Source organism: Palaemon carinicauda, chromosome 18 (assembly GCF_036898095.1).
Source record: "Palaemon carinicauda isolate YSFRI2023 chromosome 18, ASM3689809v2, whole genome shotgun sequence".
Classification (NCBI taxonomy): Eukaryota; Metazoa; Arthropoda; class Malacostraca; order Decapoda; family Palaemonidae; genus Palaemon; species Palaemon carinicauda.
The window spans coordinates 26,027,766-26,045,540 of NC_090742.1; the positions used below are offsets into that span (position 1 = coordinate 26,027,766).

General features: G+C 33.8%; 1 protein-coding gene across 2 annotated transcripts in view; it reads left to right on the forward strand.

Moving 5' to 3' along the window:
- The window catches only part of LOC137657725 (liprin-alpha-1-like), a 142,746-nt gene that overhangs the window by 107,411 nt on the left and 17,560 nt on the right, over window positions 1–17,775 (forward strand). The window contains exon 20 of one of the 2 annotated variants that reach the window (XM_068392170.1): window positions 13,864–13,917. The exons of the other annotated variant lie outside the window; for it this stretch is intronic. Within the exon in view, the coding sequence (XP_068248271.1) occupies window positions 13,864–13,917 (54 nt within the window). The remainder of the gene's footprint in view (window positions 1–13,863; window positions 13,918–17,775) is intronic. 2 annotated transcript variants of the gene reach the window in all.

Below are 17,775 nucleotides of genomic sequence, written 5' to 3' on the forward strand. Positions count from 1 at the left end.
CTATGATGAAAAGCTGGAATTCATCGTTATTTGTGGCTTACATCCCTTATTGGTGAGTGTTCCTATAGATGCTGTCATGGGACCTTCTACCTTGTCACCTTTCATACAGTTTCTGAGGAGCTTGGATGAAAAACAAAAATGTTAAAACCTTTAGATTGACCCCTTCGTTTTTACAAGATTAAATTGAGAATGCAGTTTGTGACAATGGCAGCTTTACATGTTCCTTGCAGACTACTCGGAGATTAATGATTTTAAAGTTAAGGACCCTGGAACCGGGCTACTATTCCCTCCTTATAAGATTTGGTGATCAATCAACTGGAGGTTACTTTTTGTCCTGTAAGAGCCTTTATGTTGCAGTTAAACAGAAACACTCCATTATGGGAAAAAGTATATTGTGGTGTACATGTAAATTATCTTTATTCAAGAATAATTTTTCATCCGTCATGAAGAGGCTTGTCAGTTATGCTCATGCTCAGTTGGAAGTAAGTGCTCATGATATTAGGGGACATGTTACAGCACCTAATTTCATTAAGAATTTGTCCTTATACAGTATGAAGTAATTAATATTGCTCAATAGTATACATCAGTACAGTATTTGCTTTATTCTATTCAAAATTTGTTCTATATGAATATATAAATTGGTGATCATTTGGGTCCTATGGACTTGGCAAGCGAGGACCAATGCCTTGGCTTTAAGGTGGAATTTTTTGCAAAATAAAGACATGAGGTGAGAATTCTTTCCTATACAGTATTAGTTATTATAAAAGTAGTGATTAAATAAACTTTACCACTATCTCTCAATCCAGGTTAATGTGAATTGAAATAAACTTAAATTTAATTTTAAAACAAAATCATGTGTGTTTTTCAATATATGCCATACATGGAATTAGCTGATCTTCCCCAACCTTATTGAAAGTGGTTCTTTTTCATGGTGGATTTTGTAATCTAATCTAGATACTAAGGTAGCGGTTTAAGCATTGGCTCGGACATGATAAGTGTTCACGCAACCTGCGTTGGATGTTACCCTGAAGTAGTCGTTTTTATTTTTAAGGTTAAGAAGCTTTTGCTTCATGGGTGATAGCTTAGTGAATTCCAAGTATAGTTTTGAAGTAAGTAATCATGTTGGTGAATATTACCTGTAATTCACAGTGCTAATATCTCAGAAGCATCAGCTTCTCAACCTTATAGAAAAATTTGATGAAGATTCTCCCTCCCCTCAGTGAACCATCCAGTGTAGGAAGGTTGCACAATTATGTGAGATCGAACCTGTGTACCATAGCAAAGTACCCCATCTTTCCTTGTGACCTCATACTATTTTTGTCAATGTCATGCATTGGTTCAGGCTATTCAATCATGTTATATTTAATTTTATTAGATTCATTTTGACAAAACATTGTTTTTTGTTGGAGGATTATTTTGGTATGGATTGTCTCTTTCCTGCCATTGGGTTTGTTTAACCCTTTTACCCCCAAAGGACGTACTGGTACGTTTCACAAAAGCCATCCCTTTACCCCTATGGACGTACCGGTACGTCCTTGCAAAAAAATGCTATAAAATTTTTTTTTTTCATATTTTTGATAATTTTTAGAGAAAATTCAGGCATTTTCCAAGTGATTGAGACCAACCTGACCTCTCTATGACAAAAATTAAGGCTGTTAGAGCAATTTAAAAAATGTATACTGCTAAATATGCTGGGAAAAAAATAACCCCCTGGGGGTTAAGGGTTGGAAATTTCCAAATAGCCTGGGGGTAAAAGGGTTAATATTCAGTTTAATAGCTAATTTTTTACCGACTCTCTCCCATTTAAAATGTAAACTGCATAGGGGAAGCAGTCTCTAAGATGTATTGTACTTACAGATTATGATTACTCCCCTTGCTCTGATAAATTGACGATAGAATTAATTTTTAAAAGATTAGGTTACATGATGAAGTACAGACTAGCATTGACTATAGTATAAGACTCTTAACCCTTTTACCCCCAGGCTTTTTGGAAATTTCCAACCCTTAACCCCCAAGGGGTTACTTTTTTCCCAGCACATTTTGGTGTATATTTCTTTTAAATTGCTCTAACAGCCTTAATTTTTGTCATAGAGAGGTCAGGTTGGTCTCATTCTCTTGGAAAATGTCTGAATTTTCTAAAAAAAATTATCAAAAATATGAAAAAAATAATTTTTATAGCATTTTTTTGCAAGGACGTTCCGGTACGTCCATGGGGGTAAAGGGATGGCTTTTGTGAAACGTACCAGTACGTCCTTTGGGGGTAAAAGGGTTAAGGGAGGCTGGGGGTTTGCATCCCTGTTACCAACTAAATATACAAGATAAAGGGTCTGAAATAGCAGTACAGTACTTGAATCTAAATAGCCTATACCTGTTCCAGGAAGTCATTTAAAATTTAATTCATACTAGATGTTAGTTTATAGATATTTATTGTGGGTATCATTTCATTTTCTAATTGGGTGTTTTGGATAGGAATAATTGATAATTGGACTTTGTACATTCCCTGGGAAAGGGTGAGAATAGTAAGCTAAAGGATTGGAAATCAGGTGCATTCATGTTTCGAGATTTTAATGATTTAGTTTTGTTTTTGTGATTACCAATTTCCCACCTTTAGAAAGCATTGTTGTCAGCCATGTGACCTATAGATAACATTTATCAAAGTAATAATTTTAATATTAAACCTCAATATTATTTCTATGAACCTCCCCTGATATTCATATTGCTTCTCTCTGGAAGCTTGGTTTTTATTGAAATTTACCCCTACAACTAAAAAAAAAATCCCTTTTTTCCTAGTAATAGATTTACGCCTTTAGTAAAGTAACAAGGCAATCTAGTGGCAACAACCTTTTGCCACAGATCCTTTTTCTTTCAGTTTCTGTGTCAACTCAAGGTTGATGACAAGTCCCTAGCTCCATACAGTATCGTTAAAATTTAGGTTTTTAGTACATTTAAAGGTGCCTTCTGGATTTTTAGTATCTACTGCTTAGATTGTTCAAGGGAGTTGTTTGTTGGCAATCATGATCTACTTGCTCTTTTCTCTGACTCATGTCATGGGCAGTATTGTGATTTATACAATCATTATGAGAATTAGGAAGGCCTAACGGTTCTTGTTATGAACTGTTTCTATGGTTACCAACCAAATTCAGAGTTCAAAGTACAAAAGGAATCAAGTTTTGCAAGTGATTAGCTTCAAAACCTTTTGACATTTTTAGCTCCTTTGGGAAATCTCAGAAGGCCAGTGAGTCTTTCTTCAATGAAAGGCAGTAACTGAACTAACCTGTATCTTCGTTTAATCATTGTCAAATCTTTACCAATTCAAGTGCTGGTGTTTTGGTCTCAGGAAGGCCTCACAAATGTTCACAAGGGTTGTGGACTTCATTTCAAAATGGTCAAGGATTATTGGCCCAAGAGTCCTTTTATACCTCGACTTTTGACTAGTTTTGAGTGATTAATTGGAAAGGATTCGGGTTCTGTAAGTGTGGTTGCTTAGGTTACTGAAAAGGTTGGGGACCTGGTTAATTTGAAGAACTTGTGTCTGGTTCTAACTCAGAAGACCCTATATTTGGGGATGATAATATCAACAGTTCATTTTTTTTTTTCATCTGAGATAAGTATTTGGTCTTTTATTCTTTAATAATTTCAGAAGGTTGAATTTTATCAGTTTGGAAGTGGATGAGACTTTAGGGACCATGACTTCTTTAGAGTGGTTTGATCCAATGGAATACCTAAAAATGAGGGTTTTTTCCAATTTCAACTTGGCCTGCATTTGGACAGAATAGTCAATCTAGACACAATCTCAATTCCAGTGATAGTGAACAAATTTCAACTGTTAAGTTGGTGAGATGATCACAGGCAGTTATCCAAGGGAGTTACCTTGGAAATGAAAATCTCAAACCTTTCACAGACAGTTATCCAAGGGAGTTACCTTGGAAATGAAAATCTCAAACCTTTCTCTGTTCTCGTATGATTCACTGGAAAGATCAGTTGGAACTCTAGATCTTTTACATCTCTCAGGAAAATGGATGTCACAGTGGATAGCTCTTTATATCAATTTCCGAAATATTTAAATTCTTCAAGATCAGGAATCACTTGTGATAGAGAAGGCTGTGGTGATGTTTTGAGACGATACGACTGCATTGGTTTATCCAGAACGAAAGGGGGAGAAAGTTCACAATCCCTGTAATGGATAATGGTATTACTAACCTGGACTAATATGAGAGGATTAAACATTCTCCCTCAGTTTATTCTGGAAAAAAAAAATCTGTCAGAGCAGTTATGCAGGAAAAGTCAGTTTCTTAAAAAAAAAAAAGAAAAAAAAAGTGGTCTTCTCATCTGTCAGTACGTACAGAAATTTGGAAATGGTCGGGTCGACCAAAGATAGTAGTGGTTGCAACATTATAGACTGAAAAAGATAAACTATCTTGTTCACCACTTCCAGATTCCTTATCTGTTAATTTAGAAGGTAGGTGTCTTGTTACAAGACCCATTAAATCTGGATAAATGTGAATTTCCACCATTCGTTATGATTCAGCCGGTGATAAACAATTTCAGAATTTCTAGAACAACAGGATTACTGTATGCTGGTAACCCCTTCTGGCTGCAAATGGAATGGTCCACACATATATGGCCTATGTTAACCCTTTTACCCCCAAAGGACGTACTGGTACGTTTCACAAAAGCCATCCCTTTACCCCCATGGACGTACCGGTACGTCCTTGCAAAAAAAATGCTATAAAAATTAGTTTTTCATATTTTTTGATAATTTTTTGAGAAAATTCAGGCATTTTCCAAGAGAATGAGACAAACCTGACCTTTCTATGACAAAAATTAAGGCCGTTAGAGCAATTTAAAGACAATATACTGCAAAATATGCTGGGAAAAAAATAACCCCTTGGGGGTTAAGGGTTGGAAATTTCCAAATACCCCGGGGGTAAAAGGGTTAACAGAGAAGGTTGCTGTACGAACCAATCGTTTCGGATAACAAATTTTGGGTTATTCATTCAAACCCATCTGATCTACATCAGACTGCATGGAGGCTATGTACCATATTCTCAGAAACAAAGGGTTACTGCAGTTTTCTTTATTGTCTATCATATGTTCAAAAAGTTGACAATAATCTGTAAAATTTTTAATTTGATAGATTTAAATCTAGAAATGTATCTATGACGAGAACCAGTTTGGGTAATATTGTTGAATTTTTACATTTCCTTTCTTATGAAAAGAAACATTGTTTCAGCCTTTAAGGGATATAAATCCATACTTAATTCTGTACTCAATCATCTGGGATTAGATATTTCCATGTTAGGTATTATAGCAAGTACTGTATGTTTAGGACATTTGATATTGAAAGACTACAGTAGCCAGGTTTTTTTTTTTTGGTGTACTGTAATTTGAATGTAGTTTTACAGTACTGTATAGTATTACTTCAGATTATGAGTACAAGGGAATCTGGATACAAGCATTGCATCGGTCTGCAAGGCAAAAATTTCACTGTACAGTATGAGCATTTTTTTGGACACGTACTAATGAGACCAGCATTCAAGGTGTAGAAATCAGACAACCCATTCCTACATGCCACCCACGCAGTATTGGCTCTGCGTACTAACAATGCTATGTTTCATTTTCATGCCATTTTAAAGCAAAGGCTAAAGTAATCATCTTGTGAATATGAGTGTAATAAAAAAGATAGAACAAGAGTCCAGAATGCGTGAATCAAGCGATTCAGTAAGTAATAGTGATCATCATCAAAGAAAGAACTCCCAATATTTTACCAGAAGTTCTCATGAAGGGAGAGTCTCCCTCCAAGCAGTAAACCCTTCATCTTCCCCATCCTCCTCCTCCTCCTCCTCTCATCTCTCTCACACCAGCCACAACTCTCCTCAAAGGTAAAGTTAAAGTTAATTTGTCAATATTTTTATTTTTTATGGTGAATTATTTTGTATAAATTTCTGATGTTATGGTTTATAATTTTATCAAATATTATCATTACAAGTCCTCAGAAATTAGTTTACTTTATACTTTACTGTATGTCTATTTTATACACATGTAATGCATTGAATAATTTTCCTTTCCTGTATTTCTTATGGAAAAAATTGTTGCACGATTGGAGCATTTTATGTTATAAGCTCTCTCCCAGAATGATATTAAACTTGTAAACCTAGGTACATCAGTACTGTATTTAAAAGATTCAAGTCTTAAACCTTTGGATAAGCTTTCGAGGTCTCCAATCAAAACCTTATTTTTTCTGTTGACTTCAGTTTTAGCTAAACACATAAGTGAATTATAAGCACCATCATCTAAGTTCCGGTAGACCCTGCTGCTTCCTCCGGTGCCTTAGATGACCGTGGAGGTGGCAGCAGTAGGGGACTCAGCAGTATGAAGCTTCATCTGTGGTGGAAATGTGGGAGGTTGGGCTGTGGCACCCTAGCAGTACCAGCTGAACTCGGCTGAGTCCCTGGTTAGGCTGGAGGAACGTAGAGAGTAGAGGTCCCCCTTTTTGTTTTGTTTCTTGTTGATGTCGGCTACCCACCAAAATTGGGGGAAGTGCCTTTGGTATATGTATGTATGTATGTATCATCTAAGTTAAGCTTTTGGGAACACAAGTTGATGATTTCTTTTTGGCCTACTTTAAGCCAAAATTTTTCAGGACTAAGAGCTTCCCACAATTCTCAGAAATGCCCTCTTTGACAAAGGATGTGAGCATTGCAGCAGATGATAGATGTCTCTGCGCAGTAAGCGTTGTTTCGTACGAATTATTTGGACAAAACTGCAAATGTTAGAGGTGGTATTCCTAATTTGATTTTGGGGATTAGAATTCCTAATTGTGTTCTGTCTCAAAATATAGTGATTTTTTTTGGTCAAAAAGTTTGGTCGTTGAAGCTCACTAAGAATTGGATCAAAGTTCAATGAAAGCCTTAAAGGTTAGGGCTCATGATATTAGAACTGCTGCTGTATCCTATAGTTTTTACAGAAATCTATCTTTGAAAAGGGTTTTGGTGCCAGCTCATTGGCGTACCAACTCTGTTTTTGTTAAACATTATCTTTGAGAATCCTGGATTATTCATCAAGATTGCTAGCTAGGTCATCAAGTGGCTGCTGGCAATGTGATATGATAAAAGTTTTGGGTTTAGTTTATTTATATTTATTATAATTTAAAGAATCCTATTTTAAATCACATGGTGGGGTTATATAGATAGGTACAGTAATTAGAAACAATCTGAAGCCCCATATCTCAAAATTAGTTTGTTTTTTAGGAATCTAGATTGCATATAAGTCTGGAGTGTTATTTTTATTATTTTGAAACTTTTAATGACATATCTCGTTCCTTCACATGCAACCCCACCTCCTTCCAAGTGTGAAAGTGAGAAATATTAACATCAGGGAAGGTTCACAGAAAAAAATGAAGTTTTGATTAAACATTTTTTTTTATTTTTATACTGTATTCCCCGGAGGACTTATGGTGTCGAGGATAGATTATGTTTTTGACTTAAGACTGATAGACAAAGAATCTGTGGATTGAACAAGCCATCGCCGGTTGCCACTAACTGCCAGATTGTCTCATTACTTTACTAGAGGCATAAGCTATTTTCCCTGTTGGAGCCCTTGGGCTTATAGCATCCTGCTTATCCAACTAGGGTTGTAGCTTAGAAAGTAATGATGATAATAATAAAAAGGAAATAAAATAGGAATTTGTATAGTTTCAGTGGTAAATGTCAATAAGATCAAGCTTCCAGAGAGGATCAATATGAACACCAGGTGAGTATAGAAATAAAAAATTTTATTATTCAAATTTGAATTTTTTGATACAATATCTACCAATAGGTCACAGTATGTCCTTAAAACCTTCTTACTTCAAATGGTTTCATTTTTTTTACATAGAAGTCTATGATTACTTCTGTAGTACTGTATAAGATCTTGAGATAAGGTGGATTACTAAACCAGAAAGCATTGGTTCAATCTCACAAAGGCACGTTGCTTTTCCAGAGGACAGTTCCCAGAGGGGGGTATGTAGGGGATGAAGAAAATATTTTCTCTTTTATAGTTAGAAACCCACACTTTGGAGATTACCATACAGTCAACTCTTGTTATTCCCAAATTTCTTACAATGCTAAAACACTGAAATTGACACCAAATTTCTTAACTGCAAAAAATTGGCAACCGTGTCTCAAAACATGAAATTTTGCATGAGAAATCGGCCAATAAGAACATTATTAATAATTGCCAGGGAACACGAGTCAAAACTTGAACTTTAGATTTTACAGCTTAAAGTTAAAATGTGCAAATCAAAATAAAAAGTTTGTAATTGCTGTTGTTAGAATACTCTTTAAATTAATAGCAGAATATCACAAAAATTATTAAACGAAACTGTTGATATAAAAAAACAGGATAATTTTAGGCTTTCAGTACATACACGTTATGTCGTTGGCTAAAACTAGAGATCAGCTGATGAAATTGAATTTCGTAAGCCCAGCTTACTATCGAACATAGATTTTGCAAAGTATAAATCTATTTTTTGTAGTATTTAATTGAGACTTTTTAGAGAGAGAGAGAGAGAGAGAGAGAGAGAGAGAGAGAGAGAGAGAGAGAGAGAGAGAGAGAGAGAGAGAGAGAGAGAGAGAGAGAGAGAGAGAGGATATTAGCTATAAATGAACTGTAATGATAGTTTATAACATATTGATGCTGATGGAATATTCATTTTGAAAAAGTTATGAAATTACATAAATGATACTCTGTTATTTGCAATGTATTTCACACTTTAAAGAAACAAATTTTGGTTTCTTCTCCTATACAGTATGTATGTATTGTATGGCACCTGATAGAGTGATGTGCTGATGAACTCGAATGCCGTGTTTTTAGTCAAACTTTCTTTTACCGACAAGAAGTAAGGAATTACTCGCCACTATTGATAATACAGTGATGGTAATTTCATTCTTAAATTCAAGGTTATTAAGTTTAATAATGCATAGTTAATACAGTTATTTATTTCAGATAAAATCAAGTTAATTTTGTTAGAATATGAAAAAAGTTAGAGATTCAGGGTCCACATTAGACAAACATATGGGAAATATTAGTTCCATATGTGTGAATTTGGTATGCATGGCCGTTTTCATGAATTATTAATCGCTGATAATGAGAGTTGACTATACTAGCTTTGTGATATACAGATAACTTTCAAAATAAGTTCATTATGAAAATTTTATTTTTGTTATAAGGAATAGTATGTTTGCATTGGTTGTTGCATACATGAAGAAAAAAAGCTCTTAAATTTCTTTCAAGTTGCAATCTGTTAGGCATCAAGTAGCATACGGAGATCATTGCTTAACGTTTTAGAACCTAAGACTTTTCACTTATGTTTTGAATAGTTGATAGAAGTATCTATATTTTTTGTGGTGTCTTGGCCATTGTTGGTGTTATAACTAGGTCGCATCTATTCAGCATTGTTATATAATTTTCTCAAAGTTGAGGATGTTTCATAGTATTCTTACTGTGACTAATCGTATTCTTGAGAGTAAAGTGCTGTACAGAATTTTTTTTTAGGAGTAATATTGTCCCTTGCCAAACAGAAAATCTGAAGATGAATCTACTTCCACTGAAACAATGAAATCTTGGAACAAAGTTAGATATTCTATTCATAAATCCTTTCATTATTGGTCTATGTAGTTGTATATCATCTTTTTTACCAACTACAATTATTTTACTGATGGCAAAAGCTGTTTTAACTAATGGCCTAGGTTTTTTAAGCTTATTCTGGAAAGTCTCGGTCTATTATATATATATTTTTAGTAGAGGTGAAGATGTAAGCCCATGAAAATTTTTGTCCTTTCTACTGCAGTGTAAATTAGGTAAAAATTCCATCCTTCTCTTTCCTTCAACCTCCTGTGATAGGACCTGGCAGAAGGAAGCATTTGTATCTCGAGAATCGAGGTATGCTCTTGGATGAACTCTCTTCAGTTGACTCAGAGGAAGTTTTGTGCATCTTAGGTTGGCTAGGGCACCGACCACCTGTTGAGATACTATCGCTATAGAGTTATTGGGTCCTTTGAGTGGCCAAACAGTACTGCATTGGATTCCTCTCTCTGGTTACGGCTAATTTTTCCTTTGCTTATACATACACCGAATAGTTTGGTGTATTCTTACCACATTCTTCTCTGTCCTCATACACCTGACAACACTGAGATTACCAAACAATTCTTCTTCGCTCAAGGGGTTAACTACTGCGATGTAATTGTTCGGTGGCTACTTTCCTCTTGGTAAGGGTAGGGGAGAATCTTTAGCTATGGTAAGCAGCTTTTTTAGGAGGACACTCCAAAATCAAACCATTGTTCTCTGGTCTTACGTAGTGCCTTAGCCTCTGTACCATGGTCTTCCATTGTCTTGGATTAGAGTTCTCTTGCTTGAGGGTACACTAGGGTATGCTGTTCTATCTTATTTCTATTCCACTTGTTATTTTGAAGTTTTTATATTTTATATGTGAAGGATCTAATTTATTGTTGTTACTGTTCTTGAAATATTTTATTTTGATTGTTTATTACTTCTCTAGTAATTTATTTATTTTCTTGTTTCCTTTCGTCACAGTGCTATTTTTCCCTGTTGGAGCCCTTGGGCTTATAGCATCTTGCTTTTCCAACTAGCTTAAAATAATAATGATAATAATAGAGTGAGCTAGGGATCTAGGCTAGATAACTCTGATCCGAATTTTCATCAATGATATATGCGCTCAACAGCAAAGAGTCACTTGTGGTTGTATTGGACTTTTCTGCTTGACTTGTACTTGGGGCTTAATAGCATAATGTTTAAGTTTCTTCACATATGAATGGGTGTCATTGATGGTTTCAGTACACTAATGAACCAGTTGCAATGCAGTCATGTAAGTAATGCCCTGTTTGGCTTACTTAGCAAGCTTTTTTTTCTCCAGCTGAAAGATCTTGAAGTCCTTATCACCAGTGACTTACAAACTTCTAAACTATAGATAGAAGTTGAAAAGAAAGCCCTGAAAATACTGGGATACATTAGATATTTGACCCATTGCAAATTTTCCAATGGACAATTCAGAAAAAAATAAGATATTTTGACAGGTAGCATTTATGATTATCAACATAACTTCGATATAGTATAAAGTTTTTTTAATAAAAACCAGTATCAGAACCCATGTTCACTTGCATCAACACTAGATGTACGATGTTTAGTTATATTTGCCCTTTTCAATGCAATTTTAAATAGTCGTACGTTCTAGCCAGCTATAATGCAGTATGTCACTGAATTCCCAATGCTAAAAGGGGTTATGATGTATTTTATAAAGAACTATTGTAATGCACTAGTTAATTTACTTACAGATCTTGGAATCTTCTCTGATATTACTCAATAGATGTACTCCCCTTTGCTCATTTTGTGATCTGTTATTATTGTGGGCAACCTTATAAGAGAGGGATTAAGAAAATTAGATCGAGATTATGATTTACCAGATATGTGAACAATATTTATCAAACCATATATATTTGATCAAGAAAAAACTACACAATGTTATTCTATGAGAATTTATGAAATTCGCTATGTTATAAACAGTACATGGATAATAATAGTTCGCCATTACAAAGTGCATCCAGTTCTTAGATAAAATGGAATTTTGTACCATTACTTAGAAATGTTTGAATGAAGCTCTCAAAGGATTCTGAGTGTTGTTCCCATTTGCTGGTTCTTGCCTTCTGTCGTCTCCATTGAAATTCCCTTTTTCATTTCTTCACAAGGTTTTTTGCTCATTCTAAGGTATTATCATTAAGATGTTGAGTGTAGCTTAAGAGAGAGAGAAAGAAAAGTTTACATGAGAAAGAGAAACATTGCATGGAATGCACTTCCACCTTCTTTGATTCAAAATTGATACAGTAGTTTGCTATAGATTTTCATGGCACCTAGGTCCTTATCATGAATGTGGTCTTGTACCAGTTATGATTTTATTTTGGTATTGATTTTTTTAGGATTTATGTAGATTAGTAAATATTGTAAGATTTGGGACATTATCAAAAGGCACTTTTAAGTAATTCTTTACTTACACCATAGTTTAGCCAAATATGATGAAATTTCATGCACACAGAGTAAAGATCAAGGAAAGACGTTTCAGTATTCCATAGCTAAACATCTGTCAATGCATCTTTCTTAACATCCTTTAAATATTTTTAACAATTAATGCAGAACAAAGAATTCCTTTACCTTGAAATGTTTGAAAATTGTTTGAAGTTAGATAATGTTTGATTATTACCTCGTTGGAAGTTTTATTTTGAAATTTTCCCCTGAAAAGTCTGATACTCTTGATACTCCTAATTTGCAATTTTTGTCATGTGTGACAACTATGTTAAGTAATAAACTGACATAAAGGGAACTAATGGTTGCTATTAACTTATAATTCTTGAAACTTAGGGTAGTAGTATGAGATTCTTTGTCTAATATGCCAAAATATTGTTTCCCTTTTTTACCATTTTTGTAAAGTATATATTTATGATTTCCTTTGTACTGCACAGTTTCTGATTGCCCATGAGTATTGATATCAAGTTTTTGCAGTTAAAATGATCCCCAGCTTTGTGATTATAATAATCCTGTTTTCAAGTGTGCAGTATGTCCATAAAAAAGAGGAATTCTAATATACTGTACTGAACTTTTTCTCTGTTTTTGAATTATGGACACGTGAGGTCATTAGTATCTTGATGGTTTTCTATTTTGAAGTTAAAATCAATATATATTTCTTTTAAAGACAACATTAGTATCGATCCCTTTAGCATAACGTACAGAATATAATAGTTCTCGTTCATCAATACTCGACTAACATTTAACTTGTTTTTAGAGCCTTTTTGTGTCTTTAACTAGAGATATGGTATTCCTTATCTTTTAAAGCTTTTTATCATGTTAGATTTTCTTAATGACTAGCACTTATGTCAAAGAAAAAGAATATTAAAAAAGTTAATTTACTAATTTTTGAAGTTTGTAAATGATCCAGTCATTTATATACTGTATGAGCATTTCACGATTATATCATCTTTTGATGGAATATTGATAATTTGACCTTCAGCGCTCATAAATGTTCTTTTAGGACTTTCCTATATTGAAAAGTTAAAGGCTGTACATTTTGATAAAAACGCTGTAAGAGTAATGTGACAGAGTTCATAGTTTTTGCACATTCTGCCTGCTATGTTCCTGCATCTCCTTAAGTACAGATCAAGTCTCATAAGAGAGTAACGCATGGAAGCAGTAGTGAGTAATTTAGATGGAGTTCATATCAGCATAGAGTACTGTAATACTGTTAATCTAAAGAAGTAAGTACAACATTGTATAATGAAATGGAAATGGTAGGTTAGTGCCTACTAACAGTGCTGTATAGTCAAGGGTAGAACATTTCCTCCTTTCCCTCTTGAAGTTAATTAATATGAATCGTGCCTTAACTCTGTTTGTATGTACAGAAACGCCCTTTTATTTTGTTATTAGATACTTAGAAGGAAAATAGAATGAGGAATATACTGTAAAACCCTCCTGGTGTTACCCTTCACTTTCGTCAGTATCCCCCAATGTGTTTATATGATATTCCTATATATTTGTTGCAGATTCCCTTATCATTTTAGGCAGACCATAATTTTCCATTGTATTTTTTGCTAATTGAATCCAGTAACTAGAATGATGACTTAACCACTTCAAATCTCCTAACAAGTTTTTAGTACCTCATACAATGAGTTCTTTTAATAGTAGTTGAAAGTAAATGAAAATTTTAAATGTTAATATTTTTATCTCCATGGTGTGAGGGTGAATTGTATATTTTTGTAACCAACCCCCTACAATTCATATATCAGTGAATGAACAAATACTACTAGATATTTTTTCTAACAGGGTTGCCTCACAGTAGAAACGTCTCCCTGTAATTGCAACCCTGCTTGTTCGCATGTACGTATGTTTCTGTTCATTCATATACAGTACAGCTTCTCTGTATTAGGCATAATAGCAATAACACATTGCTGTATTTGTTCTTTATTTATGTATATATATATTTTCTTTCAATCTACTACCTCCTAGTCCAGTGCCCAAATAATATCATTATACACGAACGTGTGCCATCTAAATTTCGTGCAAAAATTTCTCTTTCTCTTTCTCTCTCAACCTGTTGCTACCAAGGATTTTTGGAAACCATTGTTTGTAAATATTCATTTACTTATGGACTCATGAACATTTTCTTGGGCCTTGGGTTATATGGTGCATTTAAATTTACCTAGTTTCAATGATTTTGTAGCTGGAATAAGATAGATTCAAGTAATAAAACCATCTGCTGCTAAGTAATGAATTCCGTGTGAGTTTACCTGAAGTCTGAAATATTTATATGAGCAAAATTTTATCATCAAACAAAATTATATATAAGAATGACATATACGCCATGCTATAAAGGGTGTTTATTATTTGAAATGTTCCCAGTAAACAATGTAGTACACTAAGCAGGAGGTAAACTGTTGAAAAGTACAGCAAGGGATTGTGTTTTCAAATAGGTTACATTATGCTTTTTATTGTGCTGTGGGAGAGATTTTAATGGCTTTTATTAACCCTTTTACCCCAAAAGGACGTACTGGTACATTTCACAAAAGCCATCCCTTTACCCCCATGGACGTACCGGTACGTCCTTGCAAAGAAATGCTATAAAAAAATTTTTTTTTTCATATTTTTGATAATTTTTTTGAGAAAATTCACGCATTTTCCAAGAGAATGAGACCAACCTGACCTCTCTATGACAAAAATTAAGGCTGTTAGAGCAATTTTAAAAAAATATACTGCAAAATGTGCTGGGAAAAAAATAACCCCTTGGGGGTTAAGGGTTGGAAATTTCCAAATAGCCTGGGGGTAAAAGGGTTAAATTATTATTAGTTTTTTTTTTTTAAGTTTCATTATACAATTTCCATTTACAAGTTAGTGCAAGCTGCTTCCACCAGTGACTTGCTCTTTTGTCTATTACTTCATCGTATTCAGTATTTCTGTCTGTTCAGGATCTGTGTATCAATTTTGCCATTTGCTGGAATTGTGTGATCATGTCTGAATTGATATTGAGATAACTGAAAATGATTATTGTAATTTGAAATAGATTTTTTTGGATTAAGTACAGTATTCTCATAATTCAAATAATTTTAATCAAAATCAAAATAGCTTACTTGTCTATGCGTGAGTACTTTACACGAGTGACTTGTATAAAGAATAAATGAGTTTCTTTTAATTTGTAGCATATGACTACCATATTACCCTTTGTAATGTGGTATCTTCAGGTTTTAGGAAGGATTACTTTTATATGGGGGAGCATAGGATATCCTTAGGTCTTTAGGAATGATAACTTTAATGTTGGGGGAAGCATAGGATATCCGTAGGTCTTTAGGAATGATAACTTTAATGTTGGGGGGAAGCATAGGGTATCCTCAGGTCTTTCATGATTTTATTTTTGCCTTTGTTGAATGACAGGAGATTCAGTGAACTCGTTAATTCACCTGTATACCAGTGGTAATCTCTGTGTTTATGTAATATTTAGAAGAATTTTTCATCTTTTTGTCTTACCGTTGATTTGTAAGGGGAAAAATAGGAGTGCCAAAATGTGGAAAATTATTGATTGAAGCAACAGTTTTCTTATAGAGTAGGTACGGTATTTTAAGATTTTTAATCAGTAATGTTAGTCGAAGAATCATAAATTTCTGCAGTGTTGTATATAATTTAAAGAAATTTAAAGAATATATGCTGTTTTTTTTTTTTTTTTAAAGAAAATCATCATTTGCAAACTTAGATTTGTCCTTATAATAATGTAGTCGAGCACATTTGGTGAAATTTTCTCCTCTGAATTGGCCTTCTAGTCCATTCAAAAAGTCATTGGTTGGAAGGTCAGCATCATATTTGTGATTCATGTTAAAGGGTTTCTTTCTATTAATAAGGTTTGGGACCTATTGAATCCTCAATTTCAGAACTGGAGTGTATTGGCATTTCAACATTATCTCTTCTTAAAGCTATTAATAGACATTTGTTGATGTTTTGAGTTTATTTATATAAAAATTAGGCTTGGATTTGTTTTGTTGTATTTATTTTGGTTAAGACTTAGTAGACAAAGTTTTGATATCAATATGAATACTTTATATTTCTCACATTGTTTTGAATGCAGTACTGAAATATTATATCTGATCCTATTGGAATATCTTGTTTTCACTGTTCCATAGTTTTATTTGAATAATTTTTTATATAAGTACAGTACTGCATTGTCAATTTGCTTGTTTTAAGGGACTAATTTTTTATAGAAAATCTTTATTCTATCTACATTCTTGTATACCACCATTAGTACTTTTGTATTACTGTATAGCTCAATTTGATGTCTTCATATTGAGTGCTGTGTTTTACTGTTAGTAAATTACATTTGATTGTGTGAAAGCTGCCAGCGAACATAGCAAAGTGATGCTTTTTGTATCGTTGAAACAAGGGCTCGCATTAACTAAAATATATTTTAAGTGTTCAAAATTGTATTACCAAGTACTGCACTGTAATCTGGTGGGTAATGTGATAAGAATGTTGAAGAATTTACAGTTGCTCATTTTGGAACACAGACCTCTATAAATCCATTAATCATATTTAAATGCTGTCCTTCCTTCCCCTTACTCTTACTTGTCTCCTGGTGGACACAAAAGAATGAGTACAGCAAAATGGGCCTTTTGATTTTGTTAGAAGTTGGTGAAATAGATAATGAAGGTAATATGAGTTTAATGTTTTTGTAGGAAAATGTGATAAAATTTAAAACATTGATTTTCTTCTACATTACTCATTTTATCTCTTGTTTACTTGTTTGGTTGTTTTTAATAAGGTTTTTTGTTTCATTCTGAACTCTTGACCATATTTTTTTTTCTCTGGAGGTATGTATTTGTGCTCTGCATTTTCTAAATAGCCCAGTCACCAATTGCTATTTCATCTGTTTGTTTGCAAGCAGTTTTCTTTGGGCTTTTTTTCAATGAGCAAAGGAGTTTTTGGATTAGCATTCTGTGCATTGGTACAAGGTGTATTGTTTTGTGCTTTTTGGTAGCAAGTCCATACTCTGAAAGACTCAAATTCCAAAGAGTGCCAGATGTCTGACCCCAGAGAGGAATAAACCACCATGAATACATTGGAGGTTACTTTAGTGCTTGAGGGGGAGTTACCTCCCACCAACGTGACTTCCCCAAACTCGAAAAAAAATTATTGGTATTTGTGATGGACTTTGAGTATCAAAGGCAAGTGACAAGGGGTTGCATTGAAACCCAAAAGCTACCAGATCAAGTTGAAGACGGTAACTTTTAAATTAGGCATTTGTTACTCTGAACAATGTAACAATATACAGTGGTTTTTTTTCAACATGCTTGGTTTCCTCCTTTGGATCTTTTTTACCTCTTTTTTAAGAACTTATCACTTCAAAATGGCCTTTTCTTTGTTGCTTTTGGTCCTGGAAAAAATGAGAAAAGTTAGGGACATGTTACCAAACTTTATCTGTAGTGTCAGATTTTTAAAAAGTCCATCCATCTAGAGTGAACTTCTCAACCATATTTAGGATTTTTTTTTTAGAATTTCTTGGAACCTAAGAGAAAATACCTTTTAAGGCCTGTAAAGGTCTTTCAGAGTTTTTGTGTCCATTTTGAAATTTTTTAAGGATACCATCTCTATAGCTTTCAAGTTATTATTGTTATTATTATACTAGCCAAGCTACAACCCTAGTTAGAAAAGCAAGATGCTATAAGCCCAACCAAGGGCTCCAACAGGGAAAAATAA